This window comes from Neolamprologus brichardi, chromosome 17 (assembly GCF_056152115.1).
Source record: "Neolamprologus brichardi isolate AB-2024 chromosome 17, ASM5615211v1, whole genome shotgun sequence".
Classification (NCBI taxonomy): Eukaryota; Metazoa; Chordata; class Actinopteri; order Cichliformes; family Cichlidae; genus Neolamprologus; species Neolamprologus brichardi.
The window spans coordinates 31654020-31670882 of NC_142120.1; the positions used below are offsets into that span (position 1 = coordinate 31654020).

General features: G+C 38.8%; 2 protein-coding genes across 3 annotated transcripts in view; both read left to right on the top strand.

Moving 5' to 3' along the window:
• The first annotated feature begins 1194 nt into the window (after window positions 1-1194).
• On the top strand, window positions 1195-10427 carry c17h1orf210 (chromosome 17 C1orf210 homolog). Its single transcript, XM_035913497.2, has 4 exons — window positions 1195-1333; window positions 7286-7821; window positions 8026-8211; window positions 9185-10427. Exons 2-4 carry the CDS (start codon window positions 7773-7775, stop codon window positions 9385-9387), a joined length of 438 nt encoding a protein of 145 aa, XP_035769390.1. The 5' UTR covers window positions 1195-1333; window positions 7286-7772; the 3' UTR covers window positions 9388-10427.
• A 1145-nt stretch (window positions 10428-11572) lies between these two features.
• The window catches only part of ap1m3 (adaptor related protein complex 1 subunit mu 3), a 34554-nt gene continuing 29263 nt past the window's right edge, over window positions 11573-16863 (top strand). For both annotated transcript variants that reach the window (XM_006804001.3, XM_087830827.1), the window contains exon 1: window positions 11573-11770. In XM_006804001.3, coding sequence (XP_006804064.2) covers window positions 11729-11770 — 42 coding nt within the window. In that variant the 5' untranslated portion in view covers window positions 11573-11728. The remainder of the gene's footprint in view (window positions 11771-16863) is intronic.

Sequence of the window (16863 nt, forward strand, 5' to 3'; positions counted from 1 at the left end):
TCTCAGTCCCACAGCATCTTTAAACATCTTTCAGCTCATTTCTATGGTCTTATGTATTCTCTGCTGATTCAGGTCCTTCCTGTAGTTCTTATCATTGGTGTTTCAAACTGTGGCAGAAAGTAGCGTTAAAGAAAAAAATGCTATGTCTGTCTACTACAGCATCAAACAACAGATAAAGTAAGTGGTTAGCTGGTTAATATATGTATTTAACAGAAAAGAACGAAGCAGGGTTGAAATGAGAGGAAATATTGAACATGTTCATCATCAGATGTGACATTAAATATTGTGTCTACTCAGCATGTACAGGAAGACACCCTTTTCACAGTTTAACTCTTTGCTGCTACTGCACTTCACTGATTTTCCCACAATGCACAAGTGTAGTCACAGGTTAGGTCTTTGCAGCATATACTAAAACACGGAATGCTGTTTACGCAAGGCACGGCTGAGAGTGACATCAAACAGCCCCTAGACGTGGTGGTGGACACACACACACAATCGTTTCAGTGTCCCAACCTATCTACATATATGTCATCGGCTCCAAGACATCCAGCTGAAGCGTCCTGGAACATATGGAGGGAGGGAGGGAAAGAGGAAGAGTAAGGAAGGGAGATGTAAAGATGCAGGGTGCACTGATGAGTGGCCAGGAAGTGGCCCTATTGTTTTCAGGGTCACCTCGCTTTTCCTTTCAGAGCCTTTCAGAGGTCTGTCCTCTCCAGCGGGCGGCGTCTTACATAAACACGACTCCTTGTCAACCCAAAAAAATCTATCTTGTCTGATTTCCTTTCTGATCTCAGGAGGTCTCGGACAATAGTTTGCATTTTAAATAGTAAGGGGTGGCATTAAACTACAGTTACGATACACAAGAAGAGGGGACGCACAAAGCACGTAACAAACAAGATTATATGATTACTGATGGAACTGTATCCACAGCAACAGGATACCAGTGTGTGAGAAAGAAAAAACAAAAAACAGGTTAGACCAGATCATATAGTTGCACCTGTATGTGGGTATTTACATATAAAGAAAATATGAATACAGCTCATAAGTCAAATTCTACCTCTTCCTGGTTTGGCAGTGCAAAAACAACAACATTAGCTCCATCCAGGTCAGCCGTGCCATTGGCCAGAAAAGAGGCAGGAGGCGGGAGTGAGAGAGAGCGTACCTTAGTTACAAAGTTACCTATTAACTGGATGTTCTCGGAAGCAGCTGCTGAGCACACCTCGCTCAACCTTTGCATAACATTTCTCCATTTCATAGGGAAGGCAGGAGAAAATGTGGCTAAGGTCGACATGAAATGCGCGAGCCACGGAGAGCTACTCTGACAGGTGACCAGGTAAGACTTTAAATCAACAGCTTGTAGAAGAGAGAGGTTGCCAGTGTCTTCCACACACTGGGATATGTGTTTTGGTTTGGTTGTGAACTGAGACAAGGAATTATATCTGAATATTGTGCAACAATATCACAATGGGAGAAATAAAATAAATAAATAAATAAATAAAATCAGCAGTATTTAGCTGTTCCAAAACCATGAAGTGTAATATACTTTTATTTACAACTCGACTGGTTTCGACTGAAGAAGGAGGACAGTTTCAGGCACGCATTGCCAGAAAAATCCGAAATATATCAAAAAATAATATGGTTTTCATTAACAGTGGAAATCAGTAACATATTTTTTTTCCTGCAGTGGAGTCATTTAGTGCTGCAGCAGCTGAAGGCCATTCTTTCTATAGACAGAAAAAACACAATATCAAAGCGTGTTTACATTTCTATGACCTGCACTGCCCTACAAACTGAGCACACAGTGGTTCAGAACTGTGTGCTCACTGCTGTGCTTTATTATTTCAAAGTATATTGTACCATAGAAAATGAGTGCATCTGCAGCACCTTCAAAATGTACAAAAGCAATAAGTAGTATTTCTGCTGTGTGTAGTTCCTACAATACTGTTTGTATTGGAGCCCGGGCTCCGAATAAAACACCACAGGCTTGGTAAACTGTGAGCTGTAGGACTTGTCAGCACCGAGTTCTTTGCCAAAGAGAGACAGCAGAAATTGTAGCCAAGTCAGGTGAGGGTCCATCGAGCATTAGCATTAGTCTTAGCTAAGGTTTAGCTAGTGGCTTTTACCCAGCTGTCACTGTAAATGGGAAAAAAGAAGTAGTACAGCAGTATAAAGGGTTCAACAACAGCAAAAACATTTTAACCGATATAATAAAAACACAAAGATCCTAAGGAGTTTGATGCCGACCTTTAACCAAAGGTGAATGTAAAGGTTTTGGAGCAGGTACATGTTTTATCTCAGTGATTTGTTTGGGTAAAATTATAACCTTTAAGAGAACAGTCGAACACTACAACCTTTAAACCCTTTCTCCCACTCTGTAGTTGCTACTCGTGTTAAAGCTACTCAAACCTTTACCTTATTTCTTATGAAGTCACGGCAAAATGGCACACAATTTATGAACTCTTTTACTTATATAGTGTCCGAATGACCCTTGCTGAATACTCACTGACATGTTTTCCACCTGCTGTTTTTACCCCAAACAAAAGAACACCATTAACGGCTCACTCTCTTTTAAACAGCACATGTCTATAATTTCCCACTTTAAATGTGTGGAGTTTAATTAAGGAAGTGTTAAAAGTAATTTTAAAATATCAAATAACGTAGTTTTTGGTCTTACTGCAGGTTGATTATTATCTTTTAAATTAGCCATCCCTAAGCTTGGGTTTTATTCTTTGTGTGGCTGAACCTTCTCTGTTGACACTGCCATTATTCCAGGACCAAAAGACAAAAACCAAACATGTCATTTGCGAGTTCATTTAAGCTATTATGATCTTGGGTATAGTTAGACAACGCCAGCACAATACACTAATCATTTTTCAGGGCGTAGCTTTCATACTTCCAGTATGTGAGTTAAAGAATCAGACTAATAAACAATGTCTCTGCCAGCTGTTTTTAAACCCGCTGCTCAATTAGATCTTGTGCCTATCATCACAGACAAACAATAGCATGGCCTAAATCCTCCACACATTTACAAAGGAAGACAAAAATACAAAACTTGGCAGTGGGATAAGAGGCAAAGGGGGAGGCCTGCACGGTGCACTGTGGATTGTTGGGGTGAGGGTCACCCAGAGGACGGCTTGTGGTTTGAATATAAATATCTGTGATTATTTCAGCCAGGCAGAGAGCGTGAAGTGTGAGCTGAAAAGTAAATCCATTTTTGTGCTTATCAAAAAGCCCGTTTCTCATGTCTGATTCTGGCTCGCTGTTACATAAGTTGAAAGAAGTTTACCATATAATTTGGTGTCACCTCCTGTTGCGTAATCAGATTTGAAAACATCAAACCGCTTACAGTTAGCCTTTTCAAAGGAGCCTCATCACACTCCGTGAGCGGAACATAATTTTGATGTTTAATTCAGTTTGATGACAGGGAGAGCATTTCACGCCCTCTGGCCATCATTAGCGTCTACAAACTGACGCTGGACTCACAATTTGGAGAGGCGAAACAAAGTAAGGCTGCGAAAAACTGGCTCCTTGCGTTTGAGAGTGATATTCAAACAAATGCAGCTTTTTCACAGACGCAATTTTGCATACAAGCACAAACAAATCTACAGCGGCAGTGCGCAGCCACACTCTGACACACATATTCTTGGCTCCGGGTTGATGTGTATGTTTTGCTACGCCTGTGTGAACGGGAAGAGATAAAGGCAGCTCTGTCGGTGTGTTTACAGCCAACACTGCTGAAGAGAATAGCCTAAGAAGATGAAGGGGAAGTCGCCTAATGGCCACAGCTAAGGAGCTGGAGCTCTCTTGCTGTGAAAAATCACCTCAGAGCCAAGAAAGCGAGCAAGAAACACAGAAATTTTAAGCACGCCCTTTAAAGCTACCACCACTATTTTGGGGGAAAGAAAGACACTGTAAATTCATTTTTACATCTTTATAAACCATAGTTGGTTTGAACTTTTTTTATGAAGCTGGTACAGGAACAAAGTCATAAAAACCAAAGTCATAGTTGTCACATTGTGGGAACCAATGTCCTGCGCTCTTCCTGTGAACTGTGGCGGACCCAGTCACTTAGGCCTAATTTCAGTGGGTCAGCCTTCTGAATAAAATCAGGCTGCAATATTCATGACTACTCCAGCACTTCCCATCGCTGCTGACTATAAATCAGTCCAGCCAATTTGCAAACCAAGATGCGTCAGTTTGGTTTGCAAAAATTAATTTAGATGTTATAACAGTTACAGTTTACATGTTGATTTTTTTTTACTGCCACTTAACTGCTTTTTCTACAGTCACACTAGTGGAAACAGTGGTTCATCTGTGGCAATGTGATAAAAATAACAAATCTGTTGTTGTATAAGAATATAGAAATTCACATTCACATTAACTTGCCCACAAAAAGTGAGGTAGCCCCTCCAAGACAACGATTTAACTACAAAATAGCATAGGTGCTTATCAACCATGTTTTTATATAGGAATACAACCAGAATCCAAGAGGTTGGCAAGCGGTTGCGATGTATCTATTGCAGAACAACTCCCAAAGCGTAACATTAAACGCTAGGTGACAAAACTACTGCAATTCATTATTATCAGGATGTCCAAAAAACTCACTGAAAAGCCTTCAGCTAATCCAAAATGCTGCAGCAAGAGTACTGACAGGGACTAGAAAGAGAGAGCATATTTCTCCTGTTTTGGTTTCCCTTCATTGGCTTCCTGTTAAATCCAGAATTGAATTCAAAATCCTGCTCCTCACATACAAGGTCTTAAATAATCAGGCCCCATCTTATCTTAATGACCTTGTAGTACCATATCACCCTATTAGAGCACTTCGCTCCCGCTCTGCAGGCTTACTTGTTGTTCCTAGAGTATTTAAAAGTAGAATGGGAGGGAGAGCCTTCAGTTTTCAGGCCCCTCTTCTGTGGAACCAGCTTCCAGTTTGGATTCAGGAGACAGACACTATCTCTACTTTTAAGATTAGGCTTAAAACTTTCCTTTTTGCTAAAGCATATAGTTAGGGCTGGACCAGGTGACCCTGAATCCTCCCTTAGTTATGCTGCAATAGATGTAGGCTGCCGGGGGATTCCCATGATGCATTGAGTTTTTCCTTTCCAGTCACCTTTCTCACTCACTATGTATTAACAGACCTCTCTGTATTGAATCATATTTGTTATTAACCTCTGTCTCTCTTCCACAGCATGTCTTTTATCCTGTCTTCCTTCTCTCACCCCAACCGGTCGCAGCAGATGGCCGCCCCTCCCTGAGCCTGGTTCTGCCGGAGGTTTCTTCCTGTTAAAAGGGAGTTTTTCCTTCCCACTGTCGCCAAAGTGCTGCTCATAGGGGGTCATATGATTGTTGGGTTTTTCTCTGTATCTATGAAGCGCCTTGAGGCGACTTTTGTTGTGATTTGGCGCTATATAAATAAAATTGAATTGAATTGAAATCGCCGGTGTATTACCCTTTCGGCCACCCAACACGTCCCTATATTACGAGTTCGGAAAAACTAGGAAACATGAGAACCTTTTGAAATGAATCTACACATGTACACTTATTTTACTTAAATCGCTTTGGAAAACACTATCTAACATGATTAAGGTGGTGGTCATGGTTAGGGCTGAATTACACAGCTGGAACGTGTGTTAACGTAGGAGCGTCATTCTATTCGATTTCATCCACGATGTCACCTTTCCCGTTCGGACATGACAAATCGTCGGTATATTACGCGTCGGGAGTGAGAACAGGCTGTGCAGATAGATGCATCGCAGACAAGCTGTGCTCATCAGTGCAAACCAACCCAGATCAACTGGAGTGTTATGACAATTTGTCTGCAATTATAAATTTGGTGGCAATACTTGCAAACCTTTTCTAATCTGTATGAGAGTAACTGTAGTCCATCTAAGACACAGTGATTATGTGGAAACAAGACTGCCTTCCAACAGGCAAAGGGCAATTGCCTTGTGATGTAAAGTGTCAATACAGTGTTGCTTCTTTTATTTAACTAAGACACATTTCTATGTTTATAGTGAGCTATAAATCTATCTACAGTCAATATAAAGGTTTTTAGCAAAAAAACCCAACAAAAAAACAAAAATCTTATGATCTAAAATCTAGATCACAAACATAAACATATACTGTAGGTCCTAGTAAAAAACAGTTAAGAATCAAGAGCAAATCTTATTTGAATGCATTTTTGCAGCGCCAGTGTAAATACAGGGGCGCTGCCGTAGTGCTGTGCATGCAAATATGAGTCTACTTTGCAAACAGCTGTGCATAAAGGTTCTCTTGTGGACGACAGGTTTATATTTGCATTAAGAACATCGCTGATATGCTACTGTCAACAAAATACACCAAGTGGAACAAGCGAGTTCCTGAATGTAAGCAGAACATGGGGGTTTATAATCCAGTGTGTGTTGCCTATTCTGGAAATATGATGATACATTTGACAGCTGGTTAGCTAATTTGGGGGGAAAAAAGTGGGTGGAAACGCCGATTCTGGCTCTGTCAGGGAGGATCACACGTGTATTAATGCGTTTGTTTCATTTCATAAAAGCAAGATTTGTTTTATTGCTTTTAAAAATTGTAATCTTTGCAGACATCAGTAGAGAGTTCTGGCTTTCAGCCAAACTAGAAAGGCTGTTCCCCATTTCTTTTTGCTACACAACACAAATGGAAGTGAAGTCCCAAGATGCTGTACTTTTCCCATGTGGCTCAAATTAGAGGGAATTTCCTCTCAGCACTGATTTTCCATGAAATTCCATTTTATTTTTTCTATAATAAACAACAAATATAAGATCTTCTTGCCCATTAAGTCTGAAGCTTTGTAGGAAGTTAAGATTCCTTCACACACACACTCACAGATTACTCATTTTGCCAGTGTTTTGTGTAGCATAAAGGAAGGGTTCTACAGTATGTGGGACTTCCTGTTTGTGACACACTTTTCCTATTGTGCATGATATCCTCCTGATTTCCTGACAGCTCGTGCTGAGTGATAATTCCAGTATTTAAAAGAACCTTTAAAAGAGCTTCCTTTAATGATGAAACACTCACTCTCCATAGATACTTAGTGAAATATTTAAGCCGTTTGATTGTTCAGTTTCGTTTTGTGTGGCTTAGTTATGAAATATGCATTTAATGCCACAAAGATTTCAAAGCACCAATGCACAGGGGTATCGTTTACTGGTAATCTACATAACTGAGGAGCTTTTTTCCCCCAGTTTTGTAAGATGCCTTTGTAGGAAAGTGTGTAAAATAAAAATATTCATGCTTCTTTTCTTCTCTTTTCTACTTTCTCCAGATCCATATGTAACTACAGCAAGAGGTCTGTGGCTCATATTTCATTGCATGCATAAACCGATTACGATACCAGCACCATTCAGCTGGTACTGAACTGAGGCCTCCCCCCCGGTCACTCAACCTTGCCGCCAAGCGGTGCTCTGAAAGTTAAACTCCTCACTAGTCAACAGACAACTAACTCCCTCATCTGGGGAGATGCCAGCCCTACAACATCACTTCTGAATCCTACAGTGGCTTTAATTAGATCAAGGCAATACAACACAAACCACTGAAAAGTGCCAGCTTCAATTAAAAGGAGTTCAAGGGTCTGCTGGATCTTGTAGAAAGAGAGAGACATATGTGTTTGACACGCCTGCAGTCCATGGTTTCACGCTTGAGTTAATGGTACCGCAAAGCAAGAGAAAAGCCTCATTCATCAAGAAGCAAACTGAACTACAAAGTGGAGGTCTCTTTCTAGAAGAGGCTGCACAAATAAGAGGCAAAGCTAAATGGAACCATCACTAAATGGCACAGCTTTACCAACAGCAGCAAAAAATGGTAAGAGTTCAGTTGTTTTAGTAATGTCAGATAGAACGTTTATCAGCAGGAAATTTGTCTCTGCATCTGCTCTAATGGCAGAAGACAGTAAATACACTTCCCCATAGTTGAAGCTTAGTGTGGATATCTGGGTTCTTTCCACAGTTGTGCCACCTCAAAACCACACTGATTAACTGGAATGGGACTCCTCGTCTTCTCTTACAGACACTTTGACAGCCAAACAGACTGGTCACAGCTGGGAGTTCTTCGTGGCCGTCCTCGTCGCAGCCATCTTGGTCACTGTTATTATTGCCATTATGGTTAAATATCAGGTGTTTCGGCGCTTCCTGGCGAGCTACAGACACACGCGGCTGAGGGAGAGTGATTCTATTAGCCACTGTGACCCATCAGGTTTGCTTTTTATGAATTCAATTTTAGAGATTACTGCATGCTGACGTTTGTTTGTACGTTCAAAACCGAAAGCAGAGCCAATGCCCAGAGTACATTTAACATCTATAAATTCATGCAACAGATTGGATAAGAGCATTACACAAGAAAAATAGCAATATGAAAAAAGTGTACTTGTGCTCATAGTGTGCTTTGTCACAGCCTAAAGCATTTTTTAAAAAAAATCAACAATAGACCAAAAGATTATGTGTATGATGAATGACAGGAATTATAAGCTACCTCTGCAGTTAGTGTTAGCGCTACAGTGGTTTCCAGCTCATTGTCTTTGTTTTCCGGCCCTGCTGCTTGTGGACAAAATAAACAACCAGCTCCTGTAGATGGTCAGAAATTAAAAGCAGATAAAAACAGAAGCAGTCCTTAGAAGCTGATGGAGACCAAAACGCAGCACAACAATGACTAAATATCTGAGTTTAAAAAGACAAAAACGCTACTGGAGATCAGTGTCCAGTGCTGTGTTCACAGTGCATTGAACTGCCTCCAAGTGGAAATGAAAATATCATCTAAGCCAATGAACACATAACAACATGGCAACAATTAATTTTTGTACTTCGGATGCCATGTCCCGCAAATAGCTTCCATAATGTTTCCAAAAATGACAAATGCAGACTTACAGTTGAAGCAAAACCAGACTGCGCAATTATCTTTTGAAAATCTTTTATTAGGCTGCAGGAGATCTTCTGTTTAGAAGAACTGTGTCTTTAAGATGCACTTTCCGGTTATGAGCTAATACAGCAATTAAGAGCTCATAGAAATTGATACCTCAAATCCAAAGCTGTCTGCACTCTGTTGACTTACTAGGCGAGTCTTTTTATATTTGCAAATGCTGATAACAGAATGACTTACTTGACTTGGTTTCTAATGATTCTTGGCTGTGGGTTTTTTATTTGCTTTCTTCTTCTTTTCTCATTGTTTTCAGGCATGGAAGTGGGGTTTACCATGCACGGAGGACGTGGAATGCACCCTCACTGTATGCCTCCAGTGAGCGAGGAGGATGACGACGGCTTCATTGAGGACAACTATATCCCGACAAGTGAGAGACAGAGGGCCGAGAGAGCGGCCGAGAACATAGAAGAGGACACGGAGGAAGAGATTTATGACAGCGAGTTTAGCATTGGTTAGAAGGGATGTCTCCACACCTTTCTGAACCACTGTTCTGGTATTTGGGCCAGAAGTGAGCTATCCGTTTCACTCCATCTGATCCTTTTCCATGGGTTTTCATCGTTTCTATCTCAAAAACTGATCCTTGGTTAACAACTCATTACATGCATAAAGATAAAAAAAAATCCATTATTTCTGGAGAGTTTGGAAAGGAATATCATGATGTCAAGCGCATTATCATGGCAGTAGTTCTCAGTGTGGGAGAAAATTTCAACATGTTCTTATGGGAATAGGCTCGCGTTAAAAACACATATCATGGAAACTGCTGGATTTTTGAAAATGTACTTGAACAAAAATATCTCCCCTTAAAAAAATAAGTAAATTTTGTTTTTTAAAAAAACAAACCAAAACAAAACATAAGTATACCTTTAAAAAAAACTTAGGTACACCTTTTTAAAAAGGGAAATACACCTTTGTTTTTTTTTTGTTTTTTTTTTTAAAAAAAGGAAGTATACCCTGTTAAAAAAAAAGAAAAAAACAAAAATAGGAAGTACGCCTTCAGCTTCAAAAGCTACTATTATCCCTGTTAGCAGGGATAGTTAGCTTTTTTCATAATCCTTCTCCAGTCTCTGATATCAGATTGATACGATTTTCTTGATCACTTGTCCTTTCAAAATTCTCAATTACCTCAGCATCATTTCAAAGATTTTTTCCCCATTCCACAACTCTGTTTATTTCTCTTCATTGGTATATTTGAGTGTGCTGAGTTCTATTCCCCCTTAACTCGAATGGCCTCAGGTCATAGCTGAATCAGTGACTGATTAGTGACAAGCTGCCTAATTTGTGAGGCCTTAGTGTAACACAGTATAGATGTACAGCTTCCTCTCACGCCTCTCACGCAAAGCTGCATTTGGTGTGGGAAACATAGCTAAGCCAGTTTTTTTTAGCTGATTAACTGATTACTTGATTTGATTTGATAGCACTGATTATTAATTGATTAATTAATTAATCGTATAGCCATAGTTAAGTAAGACTGACAACAAGAGCATACATTGCTTTGCTCATTGCACTCTGACTTTCATTGTAATAATTGTATGGTTTTGGATGTTGCCTTACAAGAAAATTACAAGAGTCATATCATTCATTTGTGCTGTTACGGTACATTATTATTATTATTATTATTATTACTATTATTATTATTATTAATCAGATTATTAATCTGCCACAGTAATTCTTTTAAATTAAATTGTACTGCAGCTCACATATATTATAAGCAGTACTTGCAGTTACTTTTCAACCTTTTGAATCCTTTTTTTAAGAAACTGCACTGAGATGTGTACACAAAGTCAGTTAGACCTCAATAAATATCTACCTGTAAGTGAAACCCTTGCTGCATTGTCATGTATTTTCAACTGAAATCTGTCGGGGTTATTTCTGAGGGCTATTTCTCCACCATTAATTTGTGTATTTTGCTTGTCTCACTGGACACAGAGTGGAATCATTACACTCACCTGTCCATTTAAACGTTGCGACGATGCTATAAACAACCATAATAACGCCCGACAGTGCGCCTCGAGCAGAGGCCTGCAGCGCTTCGGATCCCAGGAGACGACGCCGATGATGAGAGGGGCTGACAGGTCTGTGAAGCTGTCAGCCGAGGCACCCGGAAACACGGCGTGTAAAGTTGACACCGAAACCGGAAAAAGACGATCTCGCCTTCAAAATAAATGGATAATGGAACGTCGTTTGCTATGATGGGTGTGTCTCATGTCTTAGAAACCCCCCACCCACGCACCCACCACTACCATGACAAAAAAACTGGAAAAAAATAATAACTAAATAATACTTATATTAATCTTAAAATATTACCACTCCCACTAATCATCACTTTTCCTTTCATTCAGAAAAGGTTAAACTTCTCTTTTACGCTGTTTAATCTATAGATATAGATCGTCTTAATGTCACAGTATTATTATAGTAGTATTAAATAGTATTATGTCACAAAATTATTGTGGGCTGTGAGAGTAGAAAAAACGAAACCATTAATATTTTTAAAGTAATGTGCCACTGAATGTATTATTTCTGAAGAACAGAAACATTAAAATATGATTTAAGGTATTTGGAGTTATTTATTTAAAAAGAAAATAGCCGGAAGTCGTATTTCCGTGACAGTAGCTAGCTTGATGCTACGGTCCGGAAAAGCAGCGAGTTGCAGCGAAACGCGTTGACTGTACAGTGTGGAGGAGAGGAGGAACGAGGATGATGGGAGCGAATCGTATTCCACTCAAGTGACCCATATCTTACAGTAGACCCAGATATTATTTAGCCTACTTCTTGTTCTCGAGGATTTTTCTCCGTGAAGATGTCGGCGTCAGCGATATTTATCCTGGACCTGAAGGGAAAGGTAAGTTTGTGGCGACTTGTTGGTGAGGAAGTTGACATTATCAACGCAGCACCTGCCTCAAGATAGTCAGTTTGCCAAAAAAGGGGGGGAGAAAGTCGCACAGGATATTTTCATTTTTATTGGCGTAATCTACAGCTGTACATCACATGCCGCATACACTTTTCTTTGTCGAAAACTCTTTGCTAATTTAACTCTGAACCACCCGTACAGAGCAGACAGGAAGAGAAGCTCAACTTGTCAAACTCGTTTCACCAATGTTCAGTATACACAGAGGGCTTGTTCTTGTGCAGCGATGCAGCCTTTATTGTACGTGATGTGTCCTATTTCGAGGTCTAAAACTTTACCTTGGGCAGCCCTTACATGCCATGCAATAAACCGTTCAGTGGTTAGTTTAAAATAATGGGGATATGTGTGTGGACATGAGGATGACATACATTAGAAATACATCTTAAGAGACAAACTGAAAGTGAAATGCTTGAGGGTTAGTGATCTCAAGGTGAAAATGTCATTTATTTGTAAATTTGTACTCATCAGTTAACTTAGATAATTACAAAAAAATCTGCAGTCCTAAAGGTAAGAATTTGTCACTTTTATGTATTTCATGAATACTTATTTGATATTATTAATACATAACCTTAATCAGTCCAATCTAATAATTTCAACCATAAATGTCATAAAAAGCAACTACCCACAGCAAAATGTGATGTTTTTAGTTGATCTAGTTTGTTTGGGTAGCTTACAAACCCATCACTGTTTTGGTTTGCTCTCGTAAAAGCCTGAGAAAACCAGCTAGCGTTCACATTAGGAGACAAGTCTCAAGTTTATTTATTATTTTTGCAAAAAATATACTTATTTTTATGTTGATCATCTTACCAGAATACTGAAACACCTGATTTAAGTGTTTCAGTTCTAACATGCTTGTAAGTTTAGTTAAACAAAACAAGTAACAAGTATCTGTAACCATACTGCTAGGCTTGGTCTACCACCTGACCAAACTATTTTAGTGATTAAAATGACAGAGTGTGGTCAATTTTGACCCCATTATGTTGTATAGACTTCCTATTGTGTTTGTTGTAAATATACTCTCTCCTTTATCTATGACAGCTATTCTAAAATGGTTTAATGTAATTATAGTTTTACAGTGATTTTTCTGCAAGAGGTTGGAGTCTAGACCTAATAGCTGTGCTCCACTGTAAAACATTAAAATGTGGTGATTAAAGTGGAAAGTAATGATAAAATAATTTTGAAAAAGCAATATTGCTAAAAATGGTTAAACTAATGCATAAATATATATATATACATATATATTTGTTTTTAGGGTCTGTTGATGAGCCGGGAAAAGACCTTTCCACTATCCTCCAGCCTATTTCCCGGAAAAACACTATGAAAAGCTGTACACATTCACAGTGGGAAACATTTTTAGGATTATAAATATCACAATGTTACATATAAATATACAGCTGGAATTATAAATGACCCCAATAACTCATTAAAAGGATAAGACTATCTTCACCATGTATTTTCTCTAACCTTAATTTATGTTTAGGACAATGAAACAGTGTTTGTGGAAATGATACTGAAAATCATGAGGATCATGAATGAGGCAGTACTTGCTGTTTTCATTAATTTTTGTATATTTTTTTAAAGTATTTCTACAATTTCTTACTACTTCATATGACTCTATTAGCTTGTAGAGTTAATTTATGTGGGGCCAAAAAAAAAGAATTGCTGAAGAAGCCTTATATGCTTGACAACATCACCCATTAGGGAGAAGGATCAGTCCCGTCGTTGCCTGGATGTCTTATTGTACAGAATAAAGGTTTTCTCTTTCCCTCTCTTGCGATCTATCCATCTATCTCTGCCCTGAGGCAAATCAGTAGTATCTCTTTGCCTTCAGTCTTCACCCTCTCTCTGCCCTGACTCGATGAGGTCCTCTGTTGTAGCAGACAATTGTGAAACAAATCTGAGATGGAAAAAAGCATGAGAACAGTCCCAGTGACACTGTCGATAAAAAATAATAATATTAAGGTTGTAGTCATGAACCCAAAGCAGTTATGGATACATAGGTAACCTGCTTAACTGTACAAATCCATAGACCTTTTGAACTATTGCTACTGCAGAAGTCTGTAGCATTTTTGTGTTTTCAAGTGTGCCAAGCTACCCCAAGCCCTTGGTGCCTCCTCATGGGCGCTAGACTGCACTTGCTGCGTAGACCTAAATGTCAGGCTATTGAAATCAGCATGGCATCATTTGTTCTCTGTGATTCCCAATAGAATTTTTAATGAGCAAACATGCTCAAGCTGACTTTTTGGGTTGTAATGAGTAATGGCAGATTCCAATAGCTGGAGGCTTACATCTTCAGACATATAGTATATTTGCTCAAGGGGCTACAGCTCTTAGTTTTTGTAATATATATTCAATTATGTTGGACAATGCACATTCATCAACATCATAATGGTAATGTGCAGAACCTTTCTAGAAGACTGACTCATTTTGATTAGCTTTTTGTTAATTTAATTGCGTCCACCATGAATCCCAATTTAATTATTTTCATACTGGTTGATCTATCCATCTGTCCATCCATCCATACATCACATCCTCTGTGACTCTCACCCACTAAGAGTAATGATTTTGGGGAAGGTTACACCCTGCACACCTTGGATACCGGTCTTTTGCAGAAATAACAAAGAGAGACAGACAACCATTCACACTCACTTTCACACCTATTTAGATTTGCCTGTTAACCCATGGATGTCTTTGGACCATGGGAGGAAGCCAGAGTACCCAGAAAAAGGTTATGCAAGCACAGGGAGGATATGCAGGCAGAAAAGACTACTGGAGGGATCACCTTCAGATTGTTTTAGATACATTCCATGACCTTAGAGGATGAATGTGCATGACTTGGGTAATACACATTTTGCTAACAGTGTAACAGTTTGTGGACTGACTTACAGCTAGATCACATTTGTAATTTAGTCACTTATTTAGATGCAAAACAAATGACATTCCCATCCTCATCTGCTTGTGTTGGGTGTCATATTAGCATGCTGACACACTAAACTGTGATTAATATAGTAAACACTGTACCAGCTAAGCAGAAGTACAATGCGAGTTTGATAGAGCTGCCACTATGTCTGTAGACTTAGTCTTATTGGACAAAGAATGCTGCAGCTGCAACAAGCCCCCTTCTCGAGGCCCTTTGAGTATTAACAATATTTAATGGTTGCAGTTGATGGACCAACTCAGTGGTGTCTTTTTGTACTTTTCAATGGTTCATTATTTCAGCTACAAGTTGTGTACTGTTAACTACTAGCAGCTTTGAAACGTCATTCAACATTTTCTACATAGAAATTTATTTTAGTACAGGAATTTATCTCATAGTCAGATTGAACTTAGTGGGCTTAGTGTAATTTACAAGAGGGTTGATGGGTGACACAAACTGACATTAGGTTCTTGTTTTTTTTGTTTTGTTCCTGTTTGCCTTCCGGTCATACGGCCCAGCGAGGGGTTTCTGTTGCCATGTTTCTTTAGAGGTTAGCAGTGAGTGCTTTCTATTGATTTCAAACATTGAAAACAGTCATTGATTGGCTTGTGTGACCCAGTAACAAACTCCCATCAAATCCCAACAGCGATTTTCCCCGGCTGATTATGTTTTATTTCATTTATTTATTTTTTAAGACCAGTGATGGTTTTAATATATAATACTTTGTTGTGCTGGTAAAAGCCAATTATAACGCCAAGAATTGCCTTTTGTCTTGTAGATTAAACAAAGAATGGATCAGCACATGTAATTCAGTTTATAGTAGGGCTAATTGGCTGTATTTTATACTTCAGTTTTTATATTATGCTTCCATTGTTCTTATTTCGTTTTTAGTTTTTTCCTTTTGTTCCCGCTGAACAAAAAAACATTTCTTGGTTTTGAAACGATTTAACTAAGTTCTACATAAAGATTTTTAGCTCTCTGTCACAGTTGAATGCCATTTAAAACAATTAGATATAAAAAAATATTTGTGATGCACGTTGATATTCCAGCAAAACTTCCCAAACTTTAAGCAGACACTACTGCAGGTTAACTTGAAAGGGATACATTCCCACTTGGTTGTAAAGAGACCTGGATTATTAAGTAGCTGTGCTTTGGGGCATGAAATATGCTAACTGATTGCACAAGGTTCTCTGCTGAAAACAGTGCAGCACTGCTTGTTTTTCTGGAAATATGAGTTTAACTGACACATGTTTGAACCAGAGTGGCACGGCAGTGATATGTTGACACTTCTGTTTCCTAAAGGTGATATAAAAGTCATTCTTATGATTGGCAACGTTATTGTTACCACAGACTAGTTATTTTCAGAATCATCATAATCGGATGATGTGAAATGTCTCTCAGATGCAATTTTGGTGGGTTTTCTGTTGTGTTGTTTTTTTAAAGGTGGACATCAATGCACTAAAAGAGAGAATTACACAGAGGAAAATTTGTGGATAAAGCAGTCAATAAGAAGCTCGTCACAGCTCATCACAGAAAATGAAAAGAGTGATAAACGTTCTTGGTCTTTTATTGATTTATTGTCTCAAATAGAAATGAACTTCAGCCAACTTGTCAAGTATGTGCACATTGGTTGTGTACGGCCAGCGATGTTAGTGGCCTTTTCTTTGCAGTCCACATGTTCTATATGCCATTGTAAGTGCAGTAGGAGGCAAGTTTTATAGTGTTATATATTTGGGCTGTTTATACTTTATTTTTTCAATTAGAAATTGATACTGTTATATGTAAAACAAAGAAAATAAGTGAATCATCAAATCAAAAAGGCTGGACTCAGCAGATGTCTGTATCTTCTGTTGGAAAATCACTGTTGACTAAGTAATTAATTATTCCCCTTTTTGATGCGGTAACCAGAAACGATTATGACCACCACATAGTTAACCTGCTGTTGAGTCAAGTCTGGAACATATGTGTGCTGATGTTTTTTCCATCAAGGTGTGATTTTTAAAACTGGCAATTCAAAGGACACTCTTCCATGGGCTTTCAATATTGCAGCTCTTTTTTGATATAGACTTGCCTATAGCTCACTCTCTGTCTGGTCACCTCTGAACTGTTG